The sequence below is a fragment of the Cnephaeus nilssonii genome (assembly GCF_951640355.1).
Source record: "Cnephaeus nilssonii genome assembly, chromosome: 21".
Taxonomy (NCBI): domain Eukaryota; kingdom Metazoa; phylum Chordata; class Mammalia; order Chiroptera; family Vespertilionidae; genus Cnephaeus; species Cnephaeus nilssonii.
Genome location: NC_137092.1, coordinates 37,721,706 through 37,745,296, shown reverse-complemented (window position 1 = coordinate 37,745,296; position 23,591 = coordinate 37,721,706). Strand labels below are relative to the sequence as shown.

Below are 23,591 nucleotides of genomic sequence, written 5' to 3'. Positions count from 1 at the left end.
TCGCTCATCCCACTTCACAGGAGCTTGGAGACACCACCGCAGGGGAAGCCTGTCCTTGGCTACCTGGGGCAGCAGCCAAGGGGCCTGGTCCCTGCCTCACAGAGCTCCCAGCCTGGTCCCTGCCTCGCAGAGCTCCCAGCCTGGTCCCTGCCTCACAGAGCTCCCAGCCTGGTCCCTGCCTCACAGAGCTCCCAGCCTGGTCCCTGCCTCATGGAGCTCCCAGCCTGGGAAGACAGACAGGGAGCAGGGCTGCTCCACCTCCACAGGCCTTATCTGCATCTTCCTGGCCCTCCTCTCTCCCCTCCCTTTCTTCCCCTTCCTCTCCCCTCCCTCCCCTCTCTCCTCTCTCTCCCATCTGTCCCCTCCCCCTATCTCCCCTCCCTCCCCTCCCCTCTCTCAGGCATTTAGTAGCAACAATTAATACTGTTTGAGTGCTGACTATGCAGAGCCCATTCTGAAGCCTTGCAGGGGCTGATCTTGCCACGCTGGTGGTGATGACTGGGTTGCATAGCCTGTCTTCTCATCAAAACGGCAGACTCCTGGAGGGCAGGAGCTGTGCCTTTCACCTGTGTGTCCCCAGCCCCTGGCTCAGAGTGGATGCTCAGCCAATACCTGCTGTGTGGGGACAGACTTGGCAATAGCGTCATCATGACTGCCTTCCTTTGGCCTCTGCCCAGAGCCAGGCAACTCTGTCAGGACCCCTGCTCTGCCCTCTCTCCGCTGAGGGGCCCCAGCCCTCCCTCCACCAGGAGCTGCTGAGAGCCTCCCCTTGACCACCACCCCAGAACGGCTGGAGTGGGGAGCCTGTTTGACCTCGGTTCCTGGGCCCCTCGCAGTCCTGCTACCCTAGACTCCCTCAGCCGCCTCGTGTGCCACAGGGTGAAAGCCGCTGGCCGCCAGAACAAAGGTCTGATACTAACCCCAGTATCCCAGGCCCCTGGAATCTGGCCCCAACCCCCTCCTCATTCTTACCCACTTCAGCCCTAAGGAATTCCTCCCGGGGTCCCTCACTTCCCCTGGTGCCCACTTGGGCCTCCCCAGGGAGGGTGGGAGGCTAGGATGTGGGCTTGTGGCCTGCGATTGCTTATCCAGCCACAGGCACATGAAAAACACTGACTTACAAGAAACGGCTCCTGGAAGAGCCCAGCCAGGCTCGCAGCCAACTTCCACTTTCCTCTGATGTTTTCACTTTCGGGGCATCTTGTTTTGAGTGGAGATTCCTCCTTCTGCACATGGGACTTTCCAGAAGGATCACAGCTCCTTCCATGCAGCCACATGGCCTGTCCCCATTCAAGCCTTCCCAGCCCCAGGCAGAGGGTGTCCTGGCTGCGGGCTGCCAGGGCGCTTCCCTGGCTCTCCGGAGAAGGATGGCCGTGTGGTCCCTGTGGTTTCCCCTTCTCTGCGCAGGTAAGTGGGGCGGGCGAGTGGCCTGTCCTCAAAGAGCTGACCCCTCGGGCCGCCCCTCGCCAGATGTCTGCGCAGGGTCCCCCAATCCCAAGTAAGAACCCAGGCACTGGGAGGGGGTGGGGAATACTGATGCAAGTTTGGGGGCAGCCTTTAAAACTAGGCCGAGGCTCAGAGGTGCAGGGTCCTGGGTGGAAGGAGACAGCGGCCCTGGGAGAACCCATGTCCAGGAGACTCGAGCTGCGCTGTGGGCCAGGGCTCTTAAGGCGGGGGCTGGTGGCACCAGTGGTTTGGAAAGAGCTGGCTGTGAGAATGGTGAGGGTCTGGCAGTGTTCCCACGTGAGAATTCTAAATACAGTCTGAGGAGCACAGGGGAGGGCAGGGCAGGGCAGGGATCTTTCCATCTGAGGATGTAGTTCCTCAGCCTGTGGGGAGCTAGGACCCGTCCTGAGGTGTGGGTAATGGATACTGAGTAGGGATGAGAGGCGAGAGCAAGTTTAATGCAGCACATGTGGGCCTGGAGGGCGGATAATCTGGTGCTGGGATGCCTGCCTGTTGGGTCTCTTCAGCCCCAGGCAATCCCTCTAGTCTGTCTGGTGCCCGACTTCCCTCCCTTGGGTGAGACGTGCTCAGGGTGACGCGGCTCAGCACCCCAAGGCCAGGGCATGGGAGTCTGGGGGTGTAGCAAAGACAAACACACCTTTGTCCACCTCAGACTCACAGTGACTTTGAGATGACTTTGTCCAGGGTCCCTCCAGAGTCTCCAACCTAGAGGGCTCCAATCTCGGCAGATTTCAACATTTCTAAACACGTGAAGGAAATTCCTCAAAAAAGGGAAATCTGTTTGGTTCAAAAATCTTTCAAATCCTTGGCCTTGGGAGGCAAAAATCACTTTGCCAAAAGCCTCTTGATGGTAAACGAGGTGAGTGCAACGGATGGGTGCACCCCTTGCTTTATGGAGGGGACAGTGGGAGTCCGGGAAGGAGCGTGATTGCTGAAGGTCACACGGCTCATTCTGGGCAGAGCAGGGCAGGCTAGAGCCCTGGAGTCCTGACTGCCATCCAGTGCCATTTCTTCTCTACGTCCTGTCTCTACTCTGCATTCCGCCGAAGTCATCGCCAACCAAGCCGGAGGTGATTTTCGCCAGGGAGGGCAGTGAGGCGCATGAGGGGCTGGAGTTGCCAGTGGCTGGTTGAGTGGCCATTCCGAACACGCCTCCTTAACCGAACTCCCAGCACCTGGGTATGTCCCACCTCTCCTCCCATTCTGCCCTGCACCCACCACTGGGCCAGGCACTAGGTAAATCAGCAAATCCTGCCATTCGTTCTGTAAAACTTGCTGAGTTTCTACATCCTCCTCCTGAACAGTGTGGGCACGGGGAGTGCAAAGATGGAAAGAGGAACTCACAGGCCAGCGGGAGACACTGACTCAGAACCGGGCGATAACAACAGAAATGAGGCCAATTCATAGCAAGGATCCCAGGCTGCTGAGGGAACACGGAGAAGGAGTGTGGAACCTGCAGGGATGGACGGGGAGATTAGGGAACCCTGATGCTTCGAGGATGAGCAGAAAGTAGCGAGTGAAGGAGGCAGGGCGCACTTCAAGCAGAGGCATCAGCCACAGGCCTCAAACTCAACACGTCCCCAGCAGCACTCAGCACCCTGCCACCTCTCCCATTCTGTTTCTCCTCCTGCTCTGCACCACAGAGAATTGGCACCGTGTGGGTTCCCAGGGCCTGGGAGCCATCCTTGACTCCTTTCCCCTTCACTTCTCAGACCCAATCTACTACCAGATCCCACTGATGACACTTCTTTATCTCTCATTTCCTCCCACCTCTCCCCACCGCGGTAGCTCCCCCTCAATACAAACTTCCATCACTCACCTTTGGATTAAACCGGGGTGGGGAACCTTTTTCTGCCAAGGGCCATTCGGATATTTATAACATCATCCGAGGGCCATACGAAATGATCAACTTAAAATTTAGCCGGCTCTGTGGGTCAAACATTTAATGAACTCACCCCTAATGCCTTGGCAGGGCCAGCCCCAATGATTTTGCGGGCCTTATACGGCCCAAGGACCGGGATGCTCCCCACCCCTGGGTTAATAGAAGCAGCCTCAGGTTTGCTCCACCTACAGGCCTCCTCCGCCCCGCTACTGGAGTGATCTTTCTAACAGGCCTCTAATCCTGTTACTCTCTTACTGCCTAGTAAAGCCTATTCCAGGGCCCTCATTGCTCAAAGGATACAGCCCAGGTGCCAATGTCCCTTTCAGGGCCCTGCGCAATCTGGTTCTCGCTGTAAAATTCACTGGGTTTCTACATCGCAACTCTGCAGCACAATTCTTACTCCCCCTGCAGAGAGCTGCTTTCAGTTCCCTGTGCACGTGCTCCCACCCTCCAGGCCTTCGGACACGCTGGCCCCTTGGCCTGCGACGCTTCCCATCCCCGCGCCAGGCAGCCCTCTGCTGGGCCTGGCAAACTCCGCTTCTCCTTTGGCCTCAGTTTACCTGAACCCCTCAAGACCAGGTGAGGTTACACTATCACGCTACCTGTGTTCTCCCAGAGTGCCCCCCTTTTCCCATGATGGTACTTGGCTTACTACATGTTAATTGCTATATTTTACTATATGTTAATTGCTTGGCTTCCTCTCTGAGCTCCATGAGCACAGGTAGGAATTCTTTTTCTTGATTTTATTCCCAGCCCCTGGGACAGTGCATTCTCAACTTGAGTAGAAGGAGTTTGGGGGGAGAGGAGCCCCAATTTGCTCCGTGCTGCGTGCGGGAGAGATTGAGGAGCCTGGGGCAGGCAGAGTGACGTGGCTCTGTTGTTCTTGCAGCACCACTTCCTGTCGCGGTTACTGGCGCCCAAGTGCAGGGCCAGGTGGGGGGCTCGGTGCTGCTGGCGGCAGAGTGCCACCCTGGCTTCCAAGTCCGAGAGGCCATCTGGCGGTCTCTCTGGCCCTCAGAGGAGCTCCTGGCCACGTCTTTCCGGGGCTCCCTGGAGACTCTGTACCACTCCCGCTTCCTGGGCCGCACCCAGCTGCACCGCAACCTGAGCCTGGAGCTCGGGCCACTGGAGTCCGGAGACAGCGGCAACTTCTCTGTGTTGCTCGTGGACAGTGGAGGCCGGGCCTGGACCCAGATCCTGCAGCTCAAGGTGTATGGTGAGTGTGCCTGGCACTGGCTCTCTGCCCACCTTCCCTCAAAGTCCTGGAAGGGCATCTTGAGTCCTGGGAGCTGGAGAACTGGGTTCCAGAAACCTTGGGCCTCTGACTTCGTGGCTGATTCAGAGAGTCTCCTGCAGCCGCATCTAAGAAAACTCCTCAGGGTCCCCCAGGTGAGCTCCGATCGGGAGCAGCCCCGCTCTATAGTCCTAGTCTGAGCCCCAACGTGGCACTTTCTGGTCTCAGTGGTCTTGGACACAAGACTTAGCTCCGACATTCGCTGTCTCGTTAGTCAAGTGGGCATCGCGATGTTGCCACACAGATGCTCAGGACAGTGAGGTACAGTGGCGCTTGGAAAAGCATCTGGGACAGAAGTTGACCTATGCCTCACCAGTTCAAAGGTATCCGATTAAGACATGCCATTAGTTTACGTGCCCCTGAAAAGGAAAAATATTGCCAATTAAACTATGGCACTATATTTTCATTAAAATTTATAATTCAACTGTAGTTAGAAGTAGAGAATTTTTATTTTATGTTTTTAAAAGAGTTATTCCAGATACATTTAGAGATCTTCACTATATAGAATATTCATGGGTTCTTTCAGTCACTCATTGTTGCAAAACATACCATCTCCAACCTTATTGGCTAAAGACAGTTATTTTAGTTCTCGCAATTCTGCAGGTTAGCCGGGCTCAGCCAGGCTGACCTCTGCTCCACGTGGGTTTGCAGGGTCATTTATGCAGCCCCGTTCAGCACCTCAGCTCAGGTGTCTGAATTCACTGGGGACAGGCAGGGTCTTTCTTTCCAGCAACTTCACCTCCACCTCCATCACAACCACCTCTACCATAACCTCTACCACTATCACTACCTCCACATCCACCATCACCACCTTCCTCCTTCATCACCCTACCACTATCACCGCCTCTACCTCCACCATCACTTCTACCATTAACACTACCTTCACATGTACCTCAACCATCACTTCTATCACTAACACTACCTTCACATGTACCTCCACCATCACTTCTACCACTAACACTATCTTCACATGTACCTCCACCATCACCACCTCCACCTTCACTACCTTCCTCCTTCATCACCCTATCACCACCTCCATCTCCACCCTCACTACCTCCACCACCACTACCATCTCTACCTCCACCATCACTTCTACCACTATCACTACCTCCTTTACCCACCATCACTACCTCCACCTTCACCACCTTCCTCCTTCATCACCCTACCACTATCACCACCTCCACTTCCACCTCCACCATCATTTCTATCATTATCACTATCTCTATCTCCACCTTCACCACTCCACTATCACCTCCACCTCTATCTCCATTACCCCCATCACCTTCACTGCCACCTCTACCCCCACCATTACTTCTATCACTATTACTATTTCTACCTCTAACTCCACACCTCCACTCTCACCTCCACCTCTACCACCTTTACTATATTTCTGCCTGTCAAGAAAAAGCAATGGCCTTCCAGCTCTCATTTAGATACCTAGCAGCTTGTGAATGACCCCAAAGCACAGTTTTAGTAAAACCTTGGGAATTTGGTAGATAGAGGGGAGGAAAAGGTTCAAATTCAGGAAAGGAGAGTAGGGGTGACAGCTAGGAAGAGGAAAACAATGAGGGAGAGAAAGGCAGTAGCAAATTGGGAGGAGAGAGACACCCCTTCCCCCTCCCTGAGACAGCTAACTGGCTGCCACTCAGGGTGCTGATAAGCAGTTAGACGGGTGTCCTTCTGGATGCATGCAGCCCTGAATCAAGAGTACAGTTTGACAAACAGAGTGCTGGCTGGGTTTCAGCACCCCCACCTTCCTCTGTTACCCCCTGGCCAGTGCCCTTGTGCAGTGAGTAACATACACAGGCAGCCCTGGAGCGTCTCCCTTGTTGAGTCTCAGCTGCCGCACATGGGAAATGAGGACACGGAATGTGAGAACACATGCAGCACCCACACCACCAGGCTCCAGAATGCCTTGTTCTCAGCATCCGAATTACAAATTGTAAGGAAATTGCTGTTTTATTGCTTCCAAATGCATAGCTTGATTAGAACTAATTGCACCAAGCTGCCAAACAGCCGTCCTTAGGAGCTCTGCTCTGACAATAGATAAAGGATTCGAATTAGCAGATCAGTTACCAGAAATGTCAATGTGCTCATCGTGTTTGGAAGCAGCTTGTCCTCCTAAGGAGTATAAATATCTCCCCTGCAATCTTTGTTCATACTATTAGTGTGCCCAGCATTTTTCTTTTTTCTTTTTTCATATTCCAAATCCCAACACATTGAGCTGGCATTCATGAGGTTTTACTCTGCTTGACTTCGGAATGCTGTCAGACACTGAGCCCTCTCATTGTCACCAGAATGCTCCCCCGCTGGTCCCCATTGACAGGGAGACCCGGGATTTGCTCATCAACCTACGTAGGAAAGGGGAGTCAGGACACCAGTTTGTTCAATGGCCCAGGTAGCTGAGCACAGAGAGAGTGAGGGTTATGAAGATAACAAGACAGAGCCCCTTCATGGCCCTATTTGCGCCATTGTAATTATTTTCTTAATCATTTATAACCACTTGTCAGCATTTGTCTTCCTCACCAAACTCTAATCTCCAAAAGTCCAGGCATGTGTATGATGGGTTGCTGCTGCTGCTGCTGTTGTTGTGTTGTTGTTTTGCCTGATGTAATAAATGCTCACCATCTCTCTGGTTGATCTATCATGGGGAAAGTGCTATGACAAGAGACAGACAGAGGGCTTGGAAAGCTCAGCGCCACACCTGGAGTATCAGGGAAGGCTTCACGGTCAGGGCAGCAGGCAGGGTGTCCAAGCTGGGCCCACTGTTTTCGAGGGGGCCAGGAAGATAAAGGTGTGTGTGCACTGCTGAGACATATGAAAGCATGGAAGAGGATGACATGTTTGAGAGAAGTGGAAATTATGTAGAAGAGGTGGGGCGGACCAGCAGGAGGGATAGCTGGAGAGATGGACATCAACCATTTTATGGAGGATTTTGAATCCCGCACTTAGGAATTCAGCTTTGGTCCTGTGGTCAATGGGAAGCCAGACAAGGTATTGGAGCAAGAGTGGACTCGTCAGAGGTGTTATCTACCCCAGCGTGGATCCCAGAGCCAGGGTGAGGGCCCTGCCCAGCATCCCGGTAACCCAGACCTGCTCTACTCTTTTTGCCCAGATGCAGTACCCAGGCCCATGGTACAAGTGTTCATTGCTGTATCTCAGCCCCCCAAGACCTGCCAGGCATTCCTGTCCTGCTGGGTCCCCAACATCAGTGACATAACCTATAGCTGGCGACTGGAGGGGTCCATTGACTTTGGTATCAAGCCATATGGCCTCTTCACGGATGGTCAGGTGTTGAGGGTTTCGCTGGGACCAGAAGACAAGGGCATGGCCTTTTCCTGCATTGTCTCCAACCCCGTCAGCTGGAATTCGACTATAGTCACCCCCTGGGAGAGCTGCCATCATGAGGCAGGTATGCCACGGGCCAAGGGTCAATGTGGGATAGTGAAGCATCAAGTTCACTTCTGACCCTGCCCCCTCCATGTCCTGCCCCAGGGAAGGCCTCCTACAAGGATGTGCTGCTGGTGGTGGTGCCTGTCTTGCTGCTTCTGATCCTGACTGGTCTCTCTGCCTGGTACTGGGGCCCCTGCTCAGGTGGGAGTTCTGCACGTGCTGGAGGTGGGTGGGGAGCTAAATCTACTGGGAAGATGGGCAGATTTGGACCTCCTCCATTTGTCTTCAGATTGTCTGTCCTCTGTACCTCTCCCACCTCATCTCTTGGCCCTCTCCATCTTGCATTCTGGCCTCCAATCAGAATTGAAGTTCCTTTTGTAGTTCTTCAAGTGAACTGTTCTCTTACATACATCTGCAGGCCTCTGCACATTCCATTTTCCCTGTCTGGAACACACTTTCCATGATTTCCCACTCAACTCCTTCACTGGATTATCTCCGATAAGATCTATTTTTTTTTTTTTCTATTTCAAAGAGGTGAGGGAGAAAGAGATAGAAACATCAATCATGAGAGAGAATCACTGATTGGCTGCCCCTGCACGCCCCACAACTGGGATCAATCCCGAAACCTGGGCACATGCCCTGACCGGGAATTGAACTGTGACCTTCTGGTTCATAGATCAACGATCAACACTGAGCCACACTGGCTGACTAATGTTCTGCCTTTAACGCCCATCACTTACCCCACTCACAGCACTGATTGTACTTACTCTCCCACTAAATTCTTAGCCCTTTAAAGGCAAATGCTGGGTCACCACTGGGCATCTAGCAATAGTTTCTGTTACATAGCTGTATCAATGAAGGTTGGTTGAGTAAAAATTTAGTCAAATCCCAACCTCTTGTTGCCTAGGAAATATTCTCTGAGCAAAGTGCTTCTCTGGCTGGGAGCTGATAGTGCCTCTTTGTCAAGGAGAAGAAAGGGGAACCTCAGAGGTCAGCCAGGTTCTGAACTCTACACCCATCAGCCCTGCCTTTGCCCCGAATGCCCCGGCCCTGAAAGAAGCACCTTCCATGGCCTGGGCTTCCTGGTTATGTGCATCCAGGCTGTGTGGGCTTGCTGGCCCAGGGTGGAGAGAGCGGTCAGCAAGGAGAAGGAGGCATGAGACCTGAGTCGCTCAGCATAGAGCTGGAGCAGAGGACTGGCTCTTGTATGTTCTTTCCCTGGGGATGGGAGGAAAGCAGCTGAGGTCAAACTCCATCAGGGGCCCTGTCTGTCCCAGGCAGTCCCTGGGATTTATGTAGAAACCGGAAAGAGCAGCTTTTTGTTTGAACAGCTTTATTGAAATATAATTCACATACCATACAATTCACCCATTTAAAGTGCATACAATTCAGTGGCTTTTATTGTATTCACAGAGTTGTGTATTCATCACCACAATCAATTTTAGGACATTTTCATTACCCCAAAAAGAACCCCAAAACCCCTTGGCCATCCCTCTCTAATCAACCTTCTCTCACTCAGCTTAATGTTGTCAAGGCTCTGAAAAGAGTGGCTTTGGCCCCCGAGAAGGACAGAAAGAACCCAAGAGAAAGGTGCCTCACAGGGAACCCAGAGCTGGCTCTGGCTCTGCCATGTGGCTTCTGGCCATTTAATTATACTTTTTACAGTTAAATGCATGGCATAGTTGCAGAGGGAGGCTAGACAGTAGGAAGAACTACTTGTCTTTGAAGCATCTCCTTTTCCATGGTCTTGATAAAACGGGGGCGGTGGGGGGGAGGGTTGTGGGTGTGGGGGTTTTTTTTGCCTGAGGTGATCTTGGGCCAGGCCAAGGTTACTAAGATTCTAAACATTGGAGGGGTAACCTTCTTTCTGATCTCCTTGCAGGGAGAAAGAAGAAGGATGTCTGTGCTGATGAAGTCACTCTACAGACAGAGAACCCCCTTGTGTAGGGTCTGCCATGAGGGAGGAGATAAACTGATGTGGGACCATGAGGAACCCCACTGCCCAGGCACATGATGGTCCAGGACACAGTTGGTGCCTGGAAGCTACCATGGTCCTCGTAGCTCCTGTGAGACTCTGTTCCACTTTCCAGGGGCACCTGGGCAGTTGTCACATTGGGACGACAGAAAACATTCGCACAACCTTCCACACTCTCCCTTCCGTCTCCCCATATCCCATGTTCTGGCTTTGGTCTGGGCAAAGTGGGCCCAAGAAGATATTCCCTAAAGGACACTGGACATTCCTCAGGACCCACAGGGGCAGTGACTGTCCAGGGCATTTACCTCGCACCACTGTATTTGTTGAAGTCCTAACCCCAATTTCTCAAAATATGACTATTTGGAGATAGGGCCTTTAAAGATATGGTTAAGGTTAAATGAAGTCAATGGAATAGGGCCCTAATTTAATATGCCTGGCATCCTTATAAGAAGAAGGAACGACACCAGAAGTGCACACACAGAGAGAAACAGCCATGGGAGGACACAGAGAGAATGAAGCCAAAGAGTGAGGCCTCCGTAGACACCAAACCAACTGATACTGTGATCTTGGACTTTCGGTCTCCAGAACTGTGAGAAAATAAATGTCTGCTGTGTCAGTCACCCGGTCAGTGGTACCTTGTTATGATAGCCCTGACAGACTACCCTGCAGCAAAGGATTGCTCCAGCCTGGGTCCCAGGCTTTAGGAGACATTAGACCTCTGAGCTAACTGTGACCCTGAATCTCCCACTTCCAGCCCCAGTCCCAGCCCCAGCCCCAGCCCCAAGCTCCTGCAGTTTGAGATCCCGATGCTTCCTGATGACCAAGGCATTGTCATAAGAAAAGGTCTAGAAATAGGTGAAGGTGGGAGGTGAAGGACAAGGGTTTCTCTTTCTGGCCTGAAAGGCTTTCAGATCATCTGAGTTCATGACCCTCAAAGGTAATGTACAGTTATAGACCATCAAAGGGTGGTTTCTATCTCATGGTTGGGATGGGTGCCATTTTAGAGGAACACCTTTTTGTAGATAACTTCACCATCTCTGTTAACTATCATGTCTCCTATAGGATCTGGGGGTGGGACTTGAAATTCTTGCCTTCAGTCACCAGAAAAAAAAAGATATTAAATTTGCCCCAGCCAAAGTTTTTGCACAACTTCAAGAAAAGCAGCTCACCCGGCCAGTTTTGCTCAGTGGATAGAGCATCGGCCTGTGGACTTAAAAGTCCCGGGTTCAATTCCGGTTAAGGGCACATGCTTGGGTTGTGGGCTCGATCCTCAGTGTGGAGTGTGCGGGAGGCAGCCGATCAGTGATTCTCTCTCATCATTGATGTTTCTATCTCTCTCTTCCTCTCCCTTCCTCTCTGAACTCAATAAAATATATATAAAATAATAAAAATAAATAAATTAAAAGAAAAGCAGCTCAGTTTGAGGTGAGTGTCTCTACTTGAGACTGAGAAAGGAAAGAGCTAGGAAAAGCTAAGCAGAAGAAAAATTTTGAAGGGGAAGGACACTGAAGCATCCTGGCATCTGGCACACTAATTTTCAAATGCAAGGGCAGAGGATCCACCCAAGTTCAAGGAGAGAGGGAAAAGACCCCACAACTCAAAGGGAAGATGGTCAAGGTGACTTTTAAAGAAGAGCTTGTTGGATGAAAGCAATTATTGTGGCCATCTTTGGAAAATACTATCTGCCGCTGAGTGATTCTGTCTAGAAAAGCTCTGGGGTATTGCCACTGGAAAAAAATTTGATGAGCTAAACTTTGGGATTCGTAGGTGATAAGGTTCATAGTTACTCTCTCCCATGTATAATTGGATTTTTTTTCCCCTGGGGCCTCACTCAACTCTTGATAATAGAGAGGAAGGAGGCATTGAGTAAACAGAGGTAGATTTTGAAGTATTTTCCAGGATGGCTTCGATCATTCCACCCAGGAGGTTAGTCCAGTCCAAGGATCTTCCCTCTTCACCTCAATTCCTGTGCAGTCACTTCACCCGGGACAACTGGTCAGTGCAACTGGCCTCCAGATTCATCTTGCCACGCCTCCATTTAACTAGTCCTGGAGTTTCCCTGCCTGTTAGCTCTGCTCAGAGGTCCCCTGCTGGTCAGCTGGCTTCACCTAGTCTTCATGCCTTTCCTGTACCCACTTCTCTCCCATCACCCCCCCAAGTCCACCTGAGCATGCACATGGCCACCCAACCTGGCAGTTTGTCTTGCCCCCACCTGCCAGGTAGTGAATCATGCAAAACGGGCCTCAGTTCCTAAAATTATGTGAAAGAGAAAGCCCAAGATCTAGCAAGGGGCCATGGTGGTTGTATGAAGGACACACACACACACACACACACACACACACACACACACAGACACACACACACACGATGTCCCACCTTACTTTCCTTCATCCCAGAGTCCCAGCTCAGGTCAGAGCAGCTGTGGATGGGGCGGGGCCCACAGTTCTCCTTCCCAAGGTAACTCTTAGTGACCTCATTTAGACAATGGTTTTGCAGGGTGGTGCACCAGGACCTTTCTGAGCAGATCTATTCTGTTCAATAAATTGATGTTCCCATCCCCAATGACTCACTTGCCAACTAGTGGACTAATTAACCTCCTTTGAGAAAAACTCGAAGTGCTTCTGTGAGAACAGTATGTGTGTTAATAGGCATTTGGATTGATGCTTTAAAAGTCACACAAGAACAAGTATTGATTGAGGGTCAAGTGTGTGCTGGATGCACTTCAAGACACTAGGTAATCAGCAGCGGACAAAGCAATGCCCTTCCTTTATAGAGTTTATATTCTAGATAATAAATAAGCTAGTAAGTGTATGCCAGGTGTTTATAGGTTCTATTAAGAAAGATCAGCCGAGTGAAAGACTAGCAAATGATATGTTGAGGAGAAGGGGGTCTATCTTTGGATACAGCGATTAGAGAACACCTTTTGATGAGGGGATCTTGGAACAGAAACCCAATGAAGTAGAGTGAGCCATGCAGTGTCTGGGAAAAGGGCATTCCCGAGACCAGAAGATGGAAAGGCCCTGAAGTGAGAGCATGGCTGGCGTTTATGAAAACTAGAATGGAGGCCAAGGCGGCTGGGTCAAATCAAGAGAGTGAGTTTTTGTTTTGTTTGTTTGTTTCTTACTTTTTTGTTTTATTCCACATATGAGTGACATCATGTGGCTTTTCTGTCTGATTTATTTTACTTAGCATAATACCCACAAGATCCATCCATGTTGTTGCAAATGGCAATATTTATCATTTTTTATGGCTGAGCAATATTCCATTGAATATATATACCACCTCTTCTTTGTGCTTTTGTCTACCAATGGACACAGGTTGTTTCCATATCTTGCCTACTGTCAATAATGCTGCAACGAACACAGGCGTTTATATATCTTTTCAAGTTAGCGTTCTCATATTCTTCAGATAAATACCAAGAAGTGAAATTGCTGGGTCATATAATAGTTATATTCTTAATTTTTTATATAAATATATTTTATTGAGGAAGGGAGAGGGAGAGAGAGACAGAAACATCAATGATGAGAATCATTGATTGGCTGCCTCTTGCACGCCCCCTACTGGGGATCGAGCCCTCAACCCAGGCATGTGACCTTGGCAGGAATCGAACCTGGGACCTTTCAGTCCACAGGTTAATGCTCCATCCATTGAGCCAAACCAGCTAGGGCTGTATTCTTAATTTTTTTTTTTTTAGGAACCTCCAAATTGTTTTCATAGTGGCTGCACCAATTTGCAATCCCACCAACAATGCACAAGGGTTTCCTTTTCTTCACATTCTCGCCAACACTTGTTACTTCTTGTCCTATTGATAATAGCCATTCTAACAGGTGTGAAGTAGTATCCTATTGTGGTTTTGATTTACATTTTCCTAATAATTAGGGATGTTGAGCATCTTTTTACATGCCCGTTGACCATCTGTATGTCTTCCTTGGAAAAATGTCTATTCAGGTTCTCTGCCCATTTTTGAATTGAGTTGTTTGGGTTTTTTTGTTGTTGAGTTATATAAGTTTTTTATATATTTTGGATATTAACCTCTGAACAGAAATATCATTTGCAAATTTTTTTTCCATTCAATTGGTTGCCTTTTTGTTGAAAATGAAAATGTAACAAACAAAACAACACAAAAACAAACTCATAGATACAGACCACAGAGTGGTGGTTACCAGAGGGGAAGGGGGTAAGAGAAGGGTGAAATGGGTAAAGGTGAAGAATTATAACATTGTACACCTGAAATTATTTAATGTTATTAACCAACTAGAGGCCTGATGCACGAAATTCATGCAAGTGGCTCGGCCCTTGCAGCCCTGGCTTCGTACAGAAGGTTGTTCGGCTGTCCGGTCTAATTAGCATATTATGATTTTATTATTATAGATGTTACCTCAATTAAAATAAATTAATTAAAAAACAAGGAGCTGAGAGTGGAAGTGGAATGTCAGAGTAATGGTGTCGGGCCACAGCACATGGGACCTTGCAGTCTTCAGAATACCCCTTCCCTGGGGTGAGGATGGCCAGGAGAGCCCTATGGCAACCTTTGTACTATTATTTCCAGTAGGCTCCTGGTCAGACCAGAGTCCTCTCCAAATCTGTTTTTGCTTTTACTTGTTTTTGCTGTATTTCTTGAGCAAGACCCTCTGTATCTGTCATTCTGTGCAAAGGACAAATTCAAGAGCTGCTGGGGCAAAGATGTCATGTGACATAATGTCAGAGAGAACAGAGAGAGGGTTAGAGAAAAGAAAAGGGTTAGAGAGACATTATTTTAATCAATGGAGACAGGAGCACCCAGTGCCTTGTTTAAAAACAATGGCTGCAAACATTCATGAAATCTCTGGCAGATCTTCCTTCCACCGTTATTAGAAGTAGCACCTGTTCGGTTCATCGGCACTTGGTAACTTACTGGTCTTCAGAGAAACGCCATCTCCCTCCAGCTCTGTTCTGCGTGCAGCCTGAAAGAGGGCCTCTAAAACAGCACATCCCCAGATCCGGCACAGTCTCAGCAGGTGCCTCCCCTCGGATTGCGCACTGCTCACGTGGGTCCCATCTGCCAGGAGGGCCAGACCGAGCACATGGGTGAGTAGTGGGGGCACTCCCACTGCACACCTGGCCATCCAGTTCTGGAAGGCACACTTCACTTCCAGGGAGACACTGGAAAACTTCAACGTCCAGAAGAGAATGACCAAGGTGGTGAAAAGTCTAAAAACCTTATCATTCGACAAATGATTAAAGAAACCGGTCATGTTTCACCTTGAACAAACAGGTTAGATGGCCACAAGTCCCCAGATAGTTGAAAGGCTCTCCTGCAAGCCACGTTGTGTAGCTGAGGCCAGTGGAACGTGACGCTGAAAGGCAGCTATTGACTCATGAATAATAGTCAAAGCTAGAAGGAGACTTTGTGGTTACTCACTTCATTTTTCATTTCTCAGGTGGAAAACTGAAGTCCAAATAGATTGTTACTCCCTAGAGTTACATAATTAGTCAGTGGCAGAGTCAGAATTAACTTTCTAAATCAGTCCAGCCCCTTACCAGGGAAGGACTTAATAACAAATGTAGAAATCCAAATAGGAAGTGAGCTGTTTCAATGAATGTGCTTAAGCAGAAATCACCTCAGAACAATGCTATATAGACTAGAGACATCTCACAAGTTAGGTGGGAAGTTGTATTCAATAAAGAACCTGCCTTCAAAGGCCATGTTGAACGTAGATAATTAATTGTGGCACGCTCTTCTCACTGAGTCCACATGCAGTACATCAAGTAACCCCAACAATTCACTGAAGTGGGGAGCCAAGATGAAACCAGTTTCCCATTCCTGCCCTAGACACCCCACAAGAGCCTTCGGACATTGAGAATGAATTGTAAATTAAAGAAAGAATGAATGCATAGACGGTGGGACAAAGGAGGCCAATGAAGGGCTCTGGCTAGGGTGTCAGAAGCAACCTGTGCTTCCTGTAAAGTAGAGTTATTCTCATTCCCTTTGTTCTGCCATTCTCCTCAGTATATCACTCAGGAAACAGATCAGAACTGGAAACAAAGGAGAGATTGATGGGGAGTAGCAGTATGTAAGCACAAGTGCATAAAAGCAGTCAGATAAATGAATACGATCACAGCGCCATTTAAGAGAATGGGCCCCCATAGAATATTTCAGAATAATGGGACACTGGTATCAGTTAGAGTTCTTTGGATGCCAGCAAAGAAGCCAACACTGGTTTTAAACTAAAACAAAAGAAGGAATTATTAGAAAGGTGTGGGTAGAGAAGTGTCTTGGTCAGTGCAGGCTGCTGTAAAAGAATACCATAGTCTAAGAGGCTTATAATCAATAGATATTTATTTCTCACAGTTCTGGAAGCTGGAAGTCCAAGATCAAGGCGCCAGCAGATTTAGTGTCTGGTGAGAGCCCGCTTCTTGGTTCGTAGAGAGCCATCTTCTTGCTGTGTCCTCACACGGTACAGGGGGTGAGGGAGGGCTCCTGGGTTTCTCTTCTACGGACACTGATCCCACTCAGGAAGGCTTCACCCTCAAGACCTAGCCCCCCTCCCTTAAAGAGCTCACCTTCAAACACCGTCATACTGGGGAGTAGGCTTCGGCATATAAATTTGGGGAGCACACAAAAAGCCAGCCTATAGCACTCAGGGACCAAAGAAAACTGACCAACCAGGCCTCAGAAAGGACAAGCCGGGTGGCCTCAGGGATGCAGGCCTCAGGCAACCTCCTCAAGGGCCCCCATGGAATATTTTCTGTTCCCCTGTTGCTCACTGAAGATTAAAATTCCCAACAAACAGATTGAGCTTGACTGGCCTAGCTGGGGTCAAGAATTCCCCCCCTTAGGGGCATATGGAGGGGTCGCAAGATATCTTATCACAAGTGGCAGTTAATTTAACAAAATAAAGTACAAAAGGAAGTTTGAACAGGAATCTGTAGAGCAGGAAGTGCATGTGTCTGTTCATTCAGGGAGCATTTACTGATCACCGACGGGCCACCAGTACCAACTTGGGTACAGAGATGTCTAAATAGTGGCATCACCATCCCTGCCCTCAAAGAGGTTACATATAGTGGAGAAGTGTGTCAATAAGTGATTCCAAGGAGTAAGCCATGTCACAGCCCCCGGCACGTGTTCAGAGCTGTCTCCTGACCTGTGAGACCTCTGTCCCCACACAGCACCAGGTCCACAGGGAAGTGGTGAAAGGGACAGCGGCTCTGGCTGGGAGTAAAGCTTCGGTTGGCAGGAAGTGAAGACCGAGTGGCATGGTAGCTCCCTGGGGACCATCTTCCCAGAGCGGCATCAGGGGCTTCTTTGTTGACCGAGTTCCCAAAATACCAAGACATCCCAGGCAGGTAGGTTGTCTTCACAGTTCCCTCCAGGTGGCACTAAAGAGGGGCAGCAGTCTGCTCAAGGCGGGGCTGGCGCCACCCTCTTGGGTGCCTGGAGTGAGATTCTGAAATGCTCCATCCCGCCCTCTGGCCCAGCCTCTAGGCCTCAGGCCTGCACCCCCTCCCTGGGCCTGCTCAGTCCCTCAGGAGTCTTCCGAACTCTAGTTCAGAAATACACTGGGATCCCTCCTGCCCAAACTTGGTAACAACCTTCCAGCCCAACTCTCCCAGAAAATCCCTAACAGTTCCCCCTCACACTGGGGGCTTTGAACTCCTCCTGAGCATGGAGCCCAGAGCCCAGAGCCCAAAGCCCTGTGCACGGCCGTGGCTCAGCATGAGAATGTGAGAGACGAAGATGCCAGCAAGCCTGACAGCAGGCCTGGCCACTCCAGGAAGAAGGCCAGGTGCAGGGATGGGGCTGAGCTCCCGGCTTGCCTGGTGCCCTGAGGCCTGAGCACCCAGGAGAAGAAGGTGCGGAGCTGTCTCCCACGCACTCCTGGGAGGGGCTGGGTGCACACCGGAGCCCAGAGGGGCCAGCTAGAGCCTCAGCGAACTCCAGGCAGCAGGCAGCAGTTAGTGGAGAGTTTATGCCTCTGGAGACTATGTCCAGAAAGGATGAGCACAACAGGACGTCTGTCAGTCCATCCCCTAGAAGGCCAAAGGCAGACAGTACCAGCCTTCCACCAAGGCAAGAGGGCCACTGCCCCGGACCTGTAACGCACTAAGAATCCAGAATCATGGAATTCCCGGTCCACATGGGAATCTGGAACAAGCCCCTTTCCAAACTACCTATATGTGCACCCCTAGGTCTGAGCGTGGCTAAGGGCAGCTTTGGGGGTCTGCATGGAGCTCAGATATGAAGGCCCTTCACAGTATGGGAGAGAACTGTGGGTGAAAGAGAAGGGGTCTGGCCTCAGTCCTGGGGCTGGGGCAGCTCTTCCTACGCTACCGAGTTCTGGTATGAAATCCAAAGAGTCCAAGATCTCTGAGTGTAAATCTGGCCTTCTGGGTCATTCTGAAGGTATACCGTCAATGTCAGAGGCCAGGACATGTTTTAGTAACAAACTGTTAGTGTGAGTTATCAGTACAAATGTTAAGGGCGGGCTGACTATGGGGACCTCTCCCCCTGGCCTTTTTTCTATCATGATTCCCATCTTCCTGCTAAACCTGAGATCTCCATCATCCCCTACAACGCCGAGCGAGCTCCCGGGACCAACAGCCCCTGGTTTCCTGGAGGACTGAGCATTCCCAGTGTTGATCACTCAGCAAATCTCTCCCACGTAGCTGATGCGTGCCAGAGACACCGGAGATACAGCTGTGAGCAACACAGCACCCAGGAAGCTGGCTGTCTAGCTTGGAGAGACTGACAGTAGGCAAGTACACACAAATGTTTAATTAAAATTGTGCTAAGCTCTACAGAGGAAAAGACCTGAAGGTTGTGAGCAAGGATGACGAGGGAGTCAAATACAGCTGGTGTAGGAGCAACACAGAGGACCTCTCTGACAAGGGGCCAGCAAGGCCTGCCACACTGAAGGTGAGCCCTTCTAGAATGATCCTAGCAAACATGGACATCTGAAGGAAGGTCCCATGGCTGGAGGGTAATGAGCAAGGGAAACTCTGGGAAGAGAGAACAGCGGTCAGATCCTGCAGAGTCCAGTAGGATTTAAAATGGTAAGATTTAAAACTTATTTACTTGTATTTTTTGTTAATTTCACCCAAGGATATTTCTCCACTGATTTTTAGAGAGAGGGGAAGGGAGGAGGAATGAGAGAGAGAGAGAAACATGGATGTGAGAGACACATCGGTTGGTTGCCTCCCACAGGGCTGGAGATTGAGCCTGCAACCCAGGTACATGCCCTTGACCGGAATGGAACCTGGGACCCTTCAGTCTACGGGCTGATAATCTATCCTCTGAGCCAAACTGGCTAGGGCTAAAATTGAATTCTAAATGTAAAAGAAGGCCACTGACGAGTGTTAAGAAGGCAAATGAGCCCTAGCTGATTTGGCTCAGTGGATAGAGCGTCAGCCTGAGGACTGAAAGACCCTGGGTTTGATTCCGGTCAAGGGAACATGCCCGGGTTGTGGGTTTGATCCCCAGTGTGGGGCGTGCAGGAGGCAGTGGATCTATGATTCTCTCGCATCACTGATGTTTCTATCTCTCGCTCCCTCTCCCTTCCTCTCTGAAATCCATAAAAATATATTATAAAAAAAAAGAAACATGTACTAATTGATTAACATGTTCAACATTTTTTAAAAAAGAAGGTCAATGACAGGTTCACACTTGCATTTTTAAACGTTCGCCCTGGTGGCTGGCTGTGTGGAGAAGGGACTGAAGGGGGAGCGAGGAAAAGCAGGAAGATGAAGCAACTGCAGGATCCTAGCAAGATGCAACGACAGCTTGGAATAGTGAGGATGGGTGAGAAGTGGGTACATTCAAGAAATATTTAGGAGCGAGAGTAGACAGGACTATTGGTTGTGAGGAGGGCGAGGGATGATACAGGGCTGGCTGACCTGAGTAACTAGGCGGGTGGAGGCGCTGTTTATCCAACGAGAAATTCAGAAAGAAGAGAGCACTGTTAGGGTGAAGTCAAGAATTACCTGGCCCTTCATTATCGGGGAACTGGGCTTTAAAGGAACAAAACATGTTGAGGCTGAACAATGTATGGGGTTGAATCATATGAAAATGGCTCTTTTAAGAAATAAAAAATGGTCAAAATACGTAATTTCATACGATGCAACCCAATCATTTAAATGTGAATCGATTTGAGGAAGAAAACCAGTTTCCTGTGCCCCACTCCACCCTCTGGTCAGCTGGTCCACACCTGTAACCAGACTCAGAATTACATTCCAGATCCTTCCCTCTGCCCCTGAGGGTGAGAGGCTGCAGGCCTACTCCAGCTGGGAGGCTCCCTGCCTGCAGCACAGGTCTCCATCCCGGAAGCCTGAGTCGGGCAGCAGGTCCTCCACAGCACCCCCAGCCCAAGCTGCTGCAGGCCGTCCTGGCCTGGTGCGCTCCTCCCCCGCTGGCCTGACTCCCGTGTACCCAGCTCCATACAGGACTCGAGTTTAATGACGGAGCAGAGCGCTGGGGCTGCCTCGGTGGCCATGCGGGCATGTGTTGGGCCCCAACAGCCTCTGAATGCACCCCACGCGTGCCCACTACTGCAGCATTCAGAGTCCCAGAGAGTGTCTGGGTGGCGCTCTCAATGATGTCTCAGGAGAGACTTTCCAAGCAAAGGAAGTGTCGTGGTCAGAGACAGAAGGCCAGCGCATCGGCCACTCCAAAGGGGTGATGGTCAGACGTTGTGATCGTCCCGGAGAGGTAAGTCACCGGAGCCAGGGCAGAGGGCGCTCTCTCTGGGGCGTCCCCTCATGGTGAGGACCTCAAGAGGAGCTGCTGGGGGTCACAATGGCTGGTGGAAGGGCTGTGAGAGGTGCCTTGCTGGACAGTGAGGAGGTGCCGGTTTCCGGGATGGAGACCGGTGCCTGCAGGCAGGGGGCCTCCCGGCTGGAGTAGGGCTGCAGCAGAGAAGACCTCTGGCTTCGCAGCCGCTCTGGGCTAAATGTGTCCCATATGCAATGAGTTGCCTAAGGAAGGGGAGGGCAGGCAGAGAGTAGGGGCAGCAGGAGTCAGGGCCTTTGGGCGAGGTGTTCTGGGCCAGCAGAGGAGGGTGCTGGCAGTCTGCTGTGTCCATTGCTGGGAGCTGTGGCCATCGTCATCCCTGACCCCAGTGAACATCCCACCCCCTCAGACCAGCCTCAGGGACCAGCAGAGCCTCATGCTGCCCCCCGAGAAGGGCCTCATTCCTGGTGGGCTGCGTCAGCCTGTCCTTCTGTCCCCTATGCTGAAGAGAAGAAAAGTGTTCCTGCACTGCCTGGGTCAAGGGAGGGTGAAGAGAAAGCTAGGGAATGAGGCCTCGCTGGGCATTCTTTTTTTTTAAAATATATATATTTTATTGATTTTTTACAGAGAGGAAGAGAGAGGGATAGAGAGTTAGAAACATCGATGAGAGAGAAACATCGATCAGCTGCCTCTTACACACCCCCTACTGGGGATGTGCCCGCAACCAAGGTACATGCCCTTGACCGGAATCGAACCCGGGACCCTTGAGTCCGCAGGCCGACGCTCTATCCACTGAGCCAAACCGGTTTCGGCTAGCTGGGCATTCTTTAGCAGAAGAAATAGGGCCCTCAGCCTGGAACATGGAGGAAGAAACACCCCCTCCACTCTCACCCACACCCCTCACTGGGGACCATTCCAGCCACACGCACACCTTCACTCCCTTCTCCCCAGCCCCACCCTCGGGAGGCCTGATGATGGAGATGGCTCAGCAATTAGCAGCCCATTGTAGCTCTTGTCTGTCCCCTGCACCTGACAAACTCATGCCCTTTGTCCCTTTGTCCAGGCTCTTCCCCTACTTCCCAGCCTAGAACCCAGCCCTTTATCCATCTTGTTCTCCAGGCAAAGCTTCACAGCCCAGCCCTAGGTACTCCTCCCCGAAACCTTCCCTCGGGGGATCACGGCATCCGACTCCCTGCTCGCATGAAGCTGAGTCAACAGTCGCGTGCATCACTCTTTAATTTTTCCAAATGAGGTTAATAGTGTCCTAGTGGGCGGGCCAGATTTCATACCCCAGTCTTACACTGATACACGGTAAGCACCTCACCAAACAGTGGGCAATGCCCAAGGTCTGGGAGGCACGCAAGTGGACAATAAGCAACCATTCAGACATCCCCTCCACCGAGGAAGCCAAGAGTCTCAGGTTGGGAGGTTCTATTACCCGGAGACCCCGCTGCCGGGCAGCAAAATCAGTTGACTGGGCTCCGACAGCCTCCGGGGCCTCTTGGGAGCCTCTTGGACGCCCACAAGGAAACACGATACTCCGTACTAACTTCCTACCGCCTCCAGGGCCCTGGGGAGGAGTTAACTGCTCCTGCTACGCTTTGTCTCTTCCCATCTTCTTTCATTCTTTGAAGCAATTTTATTGAGCACCTACTGTATGCCTGGTATGTTTTGGAGCTTAGGTACATGAATGAGTAAAACCGAGATCCCTGCTCTTGAGGCGCTCACAGCGCCAGGGTCAGAGGGATAATTGAGCAAAGACTTGAAAGGGGTGAGGAGCTTAGCCATTTGGAAATCCGGAAGAAAGCTATTCTGAGCAAAGAAAAGGGCCACAGCAAATGTCCAATGAGGTTGAAGAAACAGTTAGGAGCCAGTGTGGCTCAAGTGGGGAGAGCCAGGGGAAGATGGACATAGCTTAGGTCCCTAAGGGGCCATGGAAGGCCTGGAGGGTCGGTGTAAGGACCGCAGCCTGGCTCTGAGTAAAATGGGAAGCCACTTCAGGGTTTTGAACAGAAGAACGATTTAAGTATCACTCTGGCTTATCCTTTGAAATAAGGTGTAGTGGGTGAGGGAGGGAGCAGGGAGATCAGCTGAGACACCGTTGCTAGAACCCAGGCAAGAGATGATGGTGGCTGGGAGCCGGAAAATAATCATGGGGAAGAGAGGAGGGCCGAACTGCGGATCTTCTCTGAAGGTAGGACCAACAGAACTTGCTGGTAGGCTGGAGGTGGTAGGGGGAGCGGTGAGAGGAAGAAGGGGACTCAGGAAGAACAGAGTTGCCATCAGCTGAAATGGGGGAGACGGCGGGTAGAGCAGGTTGAGGGAGGACCCGGGGCAGTGTTTGGGGCTTGCTAAGTTTGAGATGTCTGTTCATCATAATAAGTGACTGCGGGATACAGGAGAGAGGTCTGGCCTGGGTGCATAAACGTGGGTGTTGTTGACATACCGATTATAGATTGATAGGGGGCGTGGGGGGGGGGGATGGATAGGGTCAGCCCTCTTCTTCACTTTCTCTGACCCTGTGCTCCCTTCCTGGAAAGGCTGATGGTGTGGAAAGGGGAAAGTCCGATTTCCCCACGGGAACAATGTTATAATAGCAGGTGAGGCTCCCGACCAAGAACCTGTTGCTCAATTTTTTAATGGTGGTGATCCCAAAGGTGATATTCCCTCGAGTCCGTAATAAACTGGATGAGAAGCCTGCACGCTGGGCAGAGAAGAGCTCCCTAAGGGGCCTGGTGTCAAAGGAACAGGGCACGTGCCCTGCCGAGCAGAGCCCGCCTGCGTGGCCTTCCTCCTGGGCCAGGGGGCCCGGGGCACAGTCCGACCTTTCCCCATCCGGCCCGACTCTGCTCCTCGGCGGAGGGCCCTCTCAGGG

The 23,591-nt window shown here is 50.8% G+C and overlaps 1 protein-coding gene across 1 annotated transcript; it reads left to right on the top strand.

The window, feature by feature from the left end:
* The first annotated feature begins 1,307 nt into the window (after positions 1-1,307).
* On the top strand, positions 1,308-10,460 carry SLAMF8 (SLAM family member 8). The gene is made up of 5 exons (XM_079762001.1): positions 1,308-1,407; positions 4,239-4,565; positions 7,759-8,055; positions 8,139-8,237; positions 9,919-10,460. The coding sequence occupies exons 1-5, from the start codon at positions 1,368-1,370 to the stop codon at positions 9,981-9,983; spliced, it is 828 nt and encodes a 275-aa protein (XP_079618127.1). The 5' UTR covers positions 1,308-1,367; the 3' UTR covers positions 9,984-10,460.
* Positions 10,461-23,591: the final 13,131 nt, after the last annotated feature.

Coding starts and splice junctions, on each gene's coding strand:
- SLAMF8 (XM_079762001.1), top strand. CDS start 1,368: ATGGCCGTGTGGTCCCTGTGGTTTCCCCTTCTCTGCGCAG. Junction 1,408..4,238: donor GTTTCCCCTTCTCTGCGCAG/GTAAGTGGGGCG, acceptor TTGTTCTTGCAG/CACCACTTCCTGTCGCGGTT. Junction 8,056..8,138: donor GAGCTGCCATCATGAGGCAG/GTATGCCACGGG, acceptor GTCCTGCCCCAG/GGAAGGCCTCCTACAAGGAT.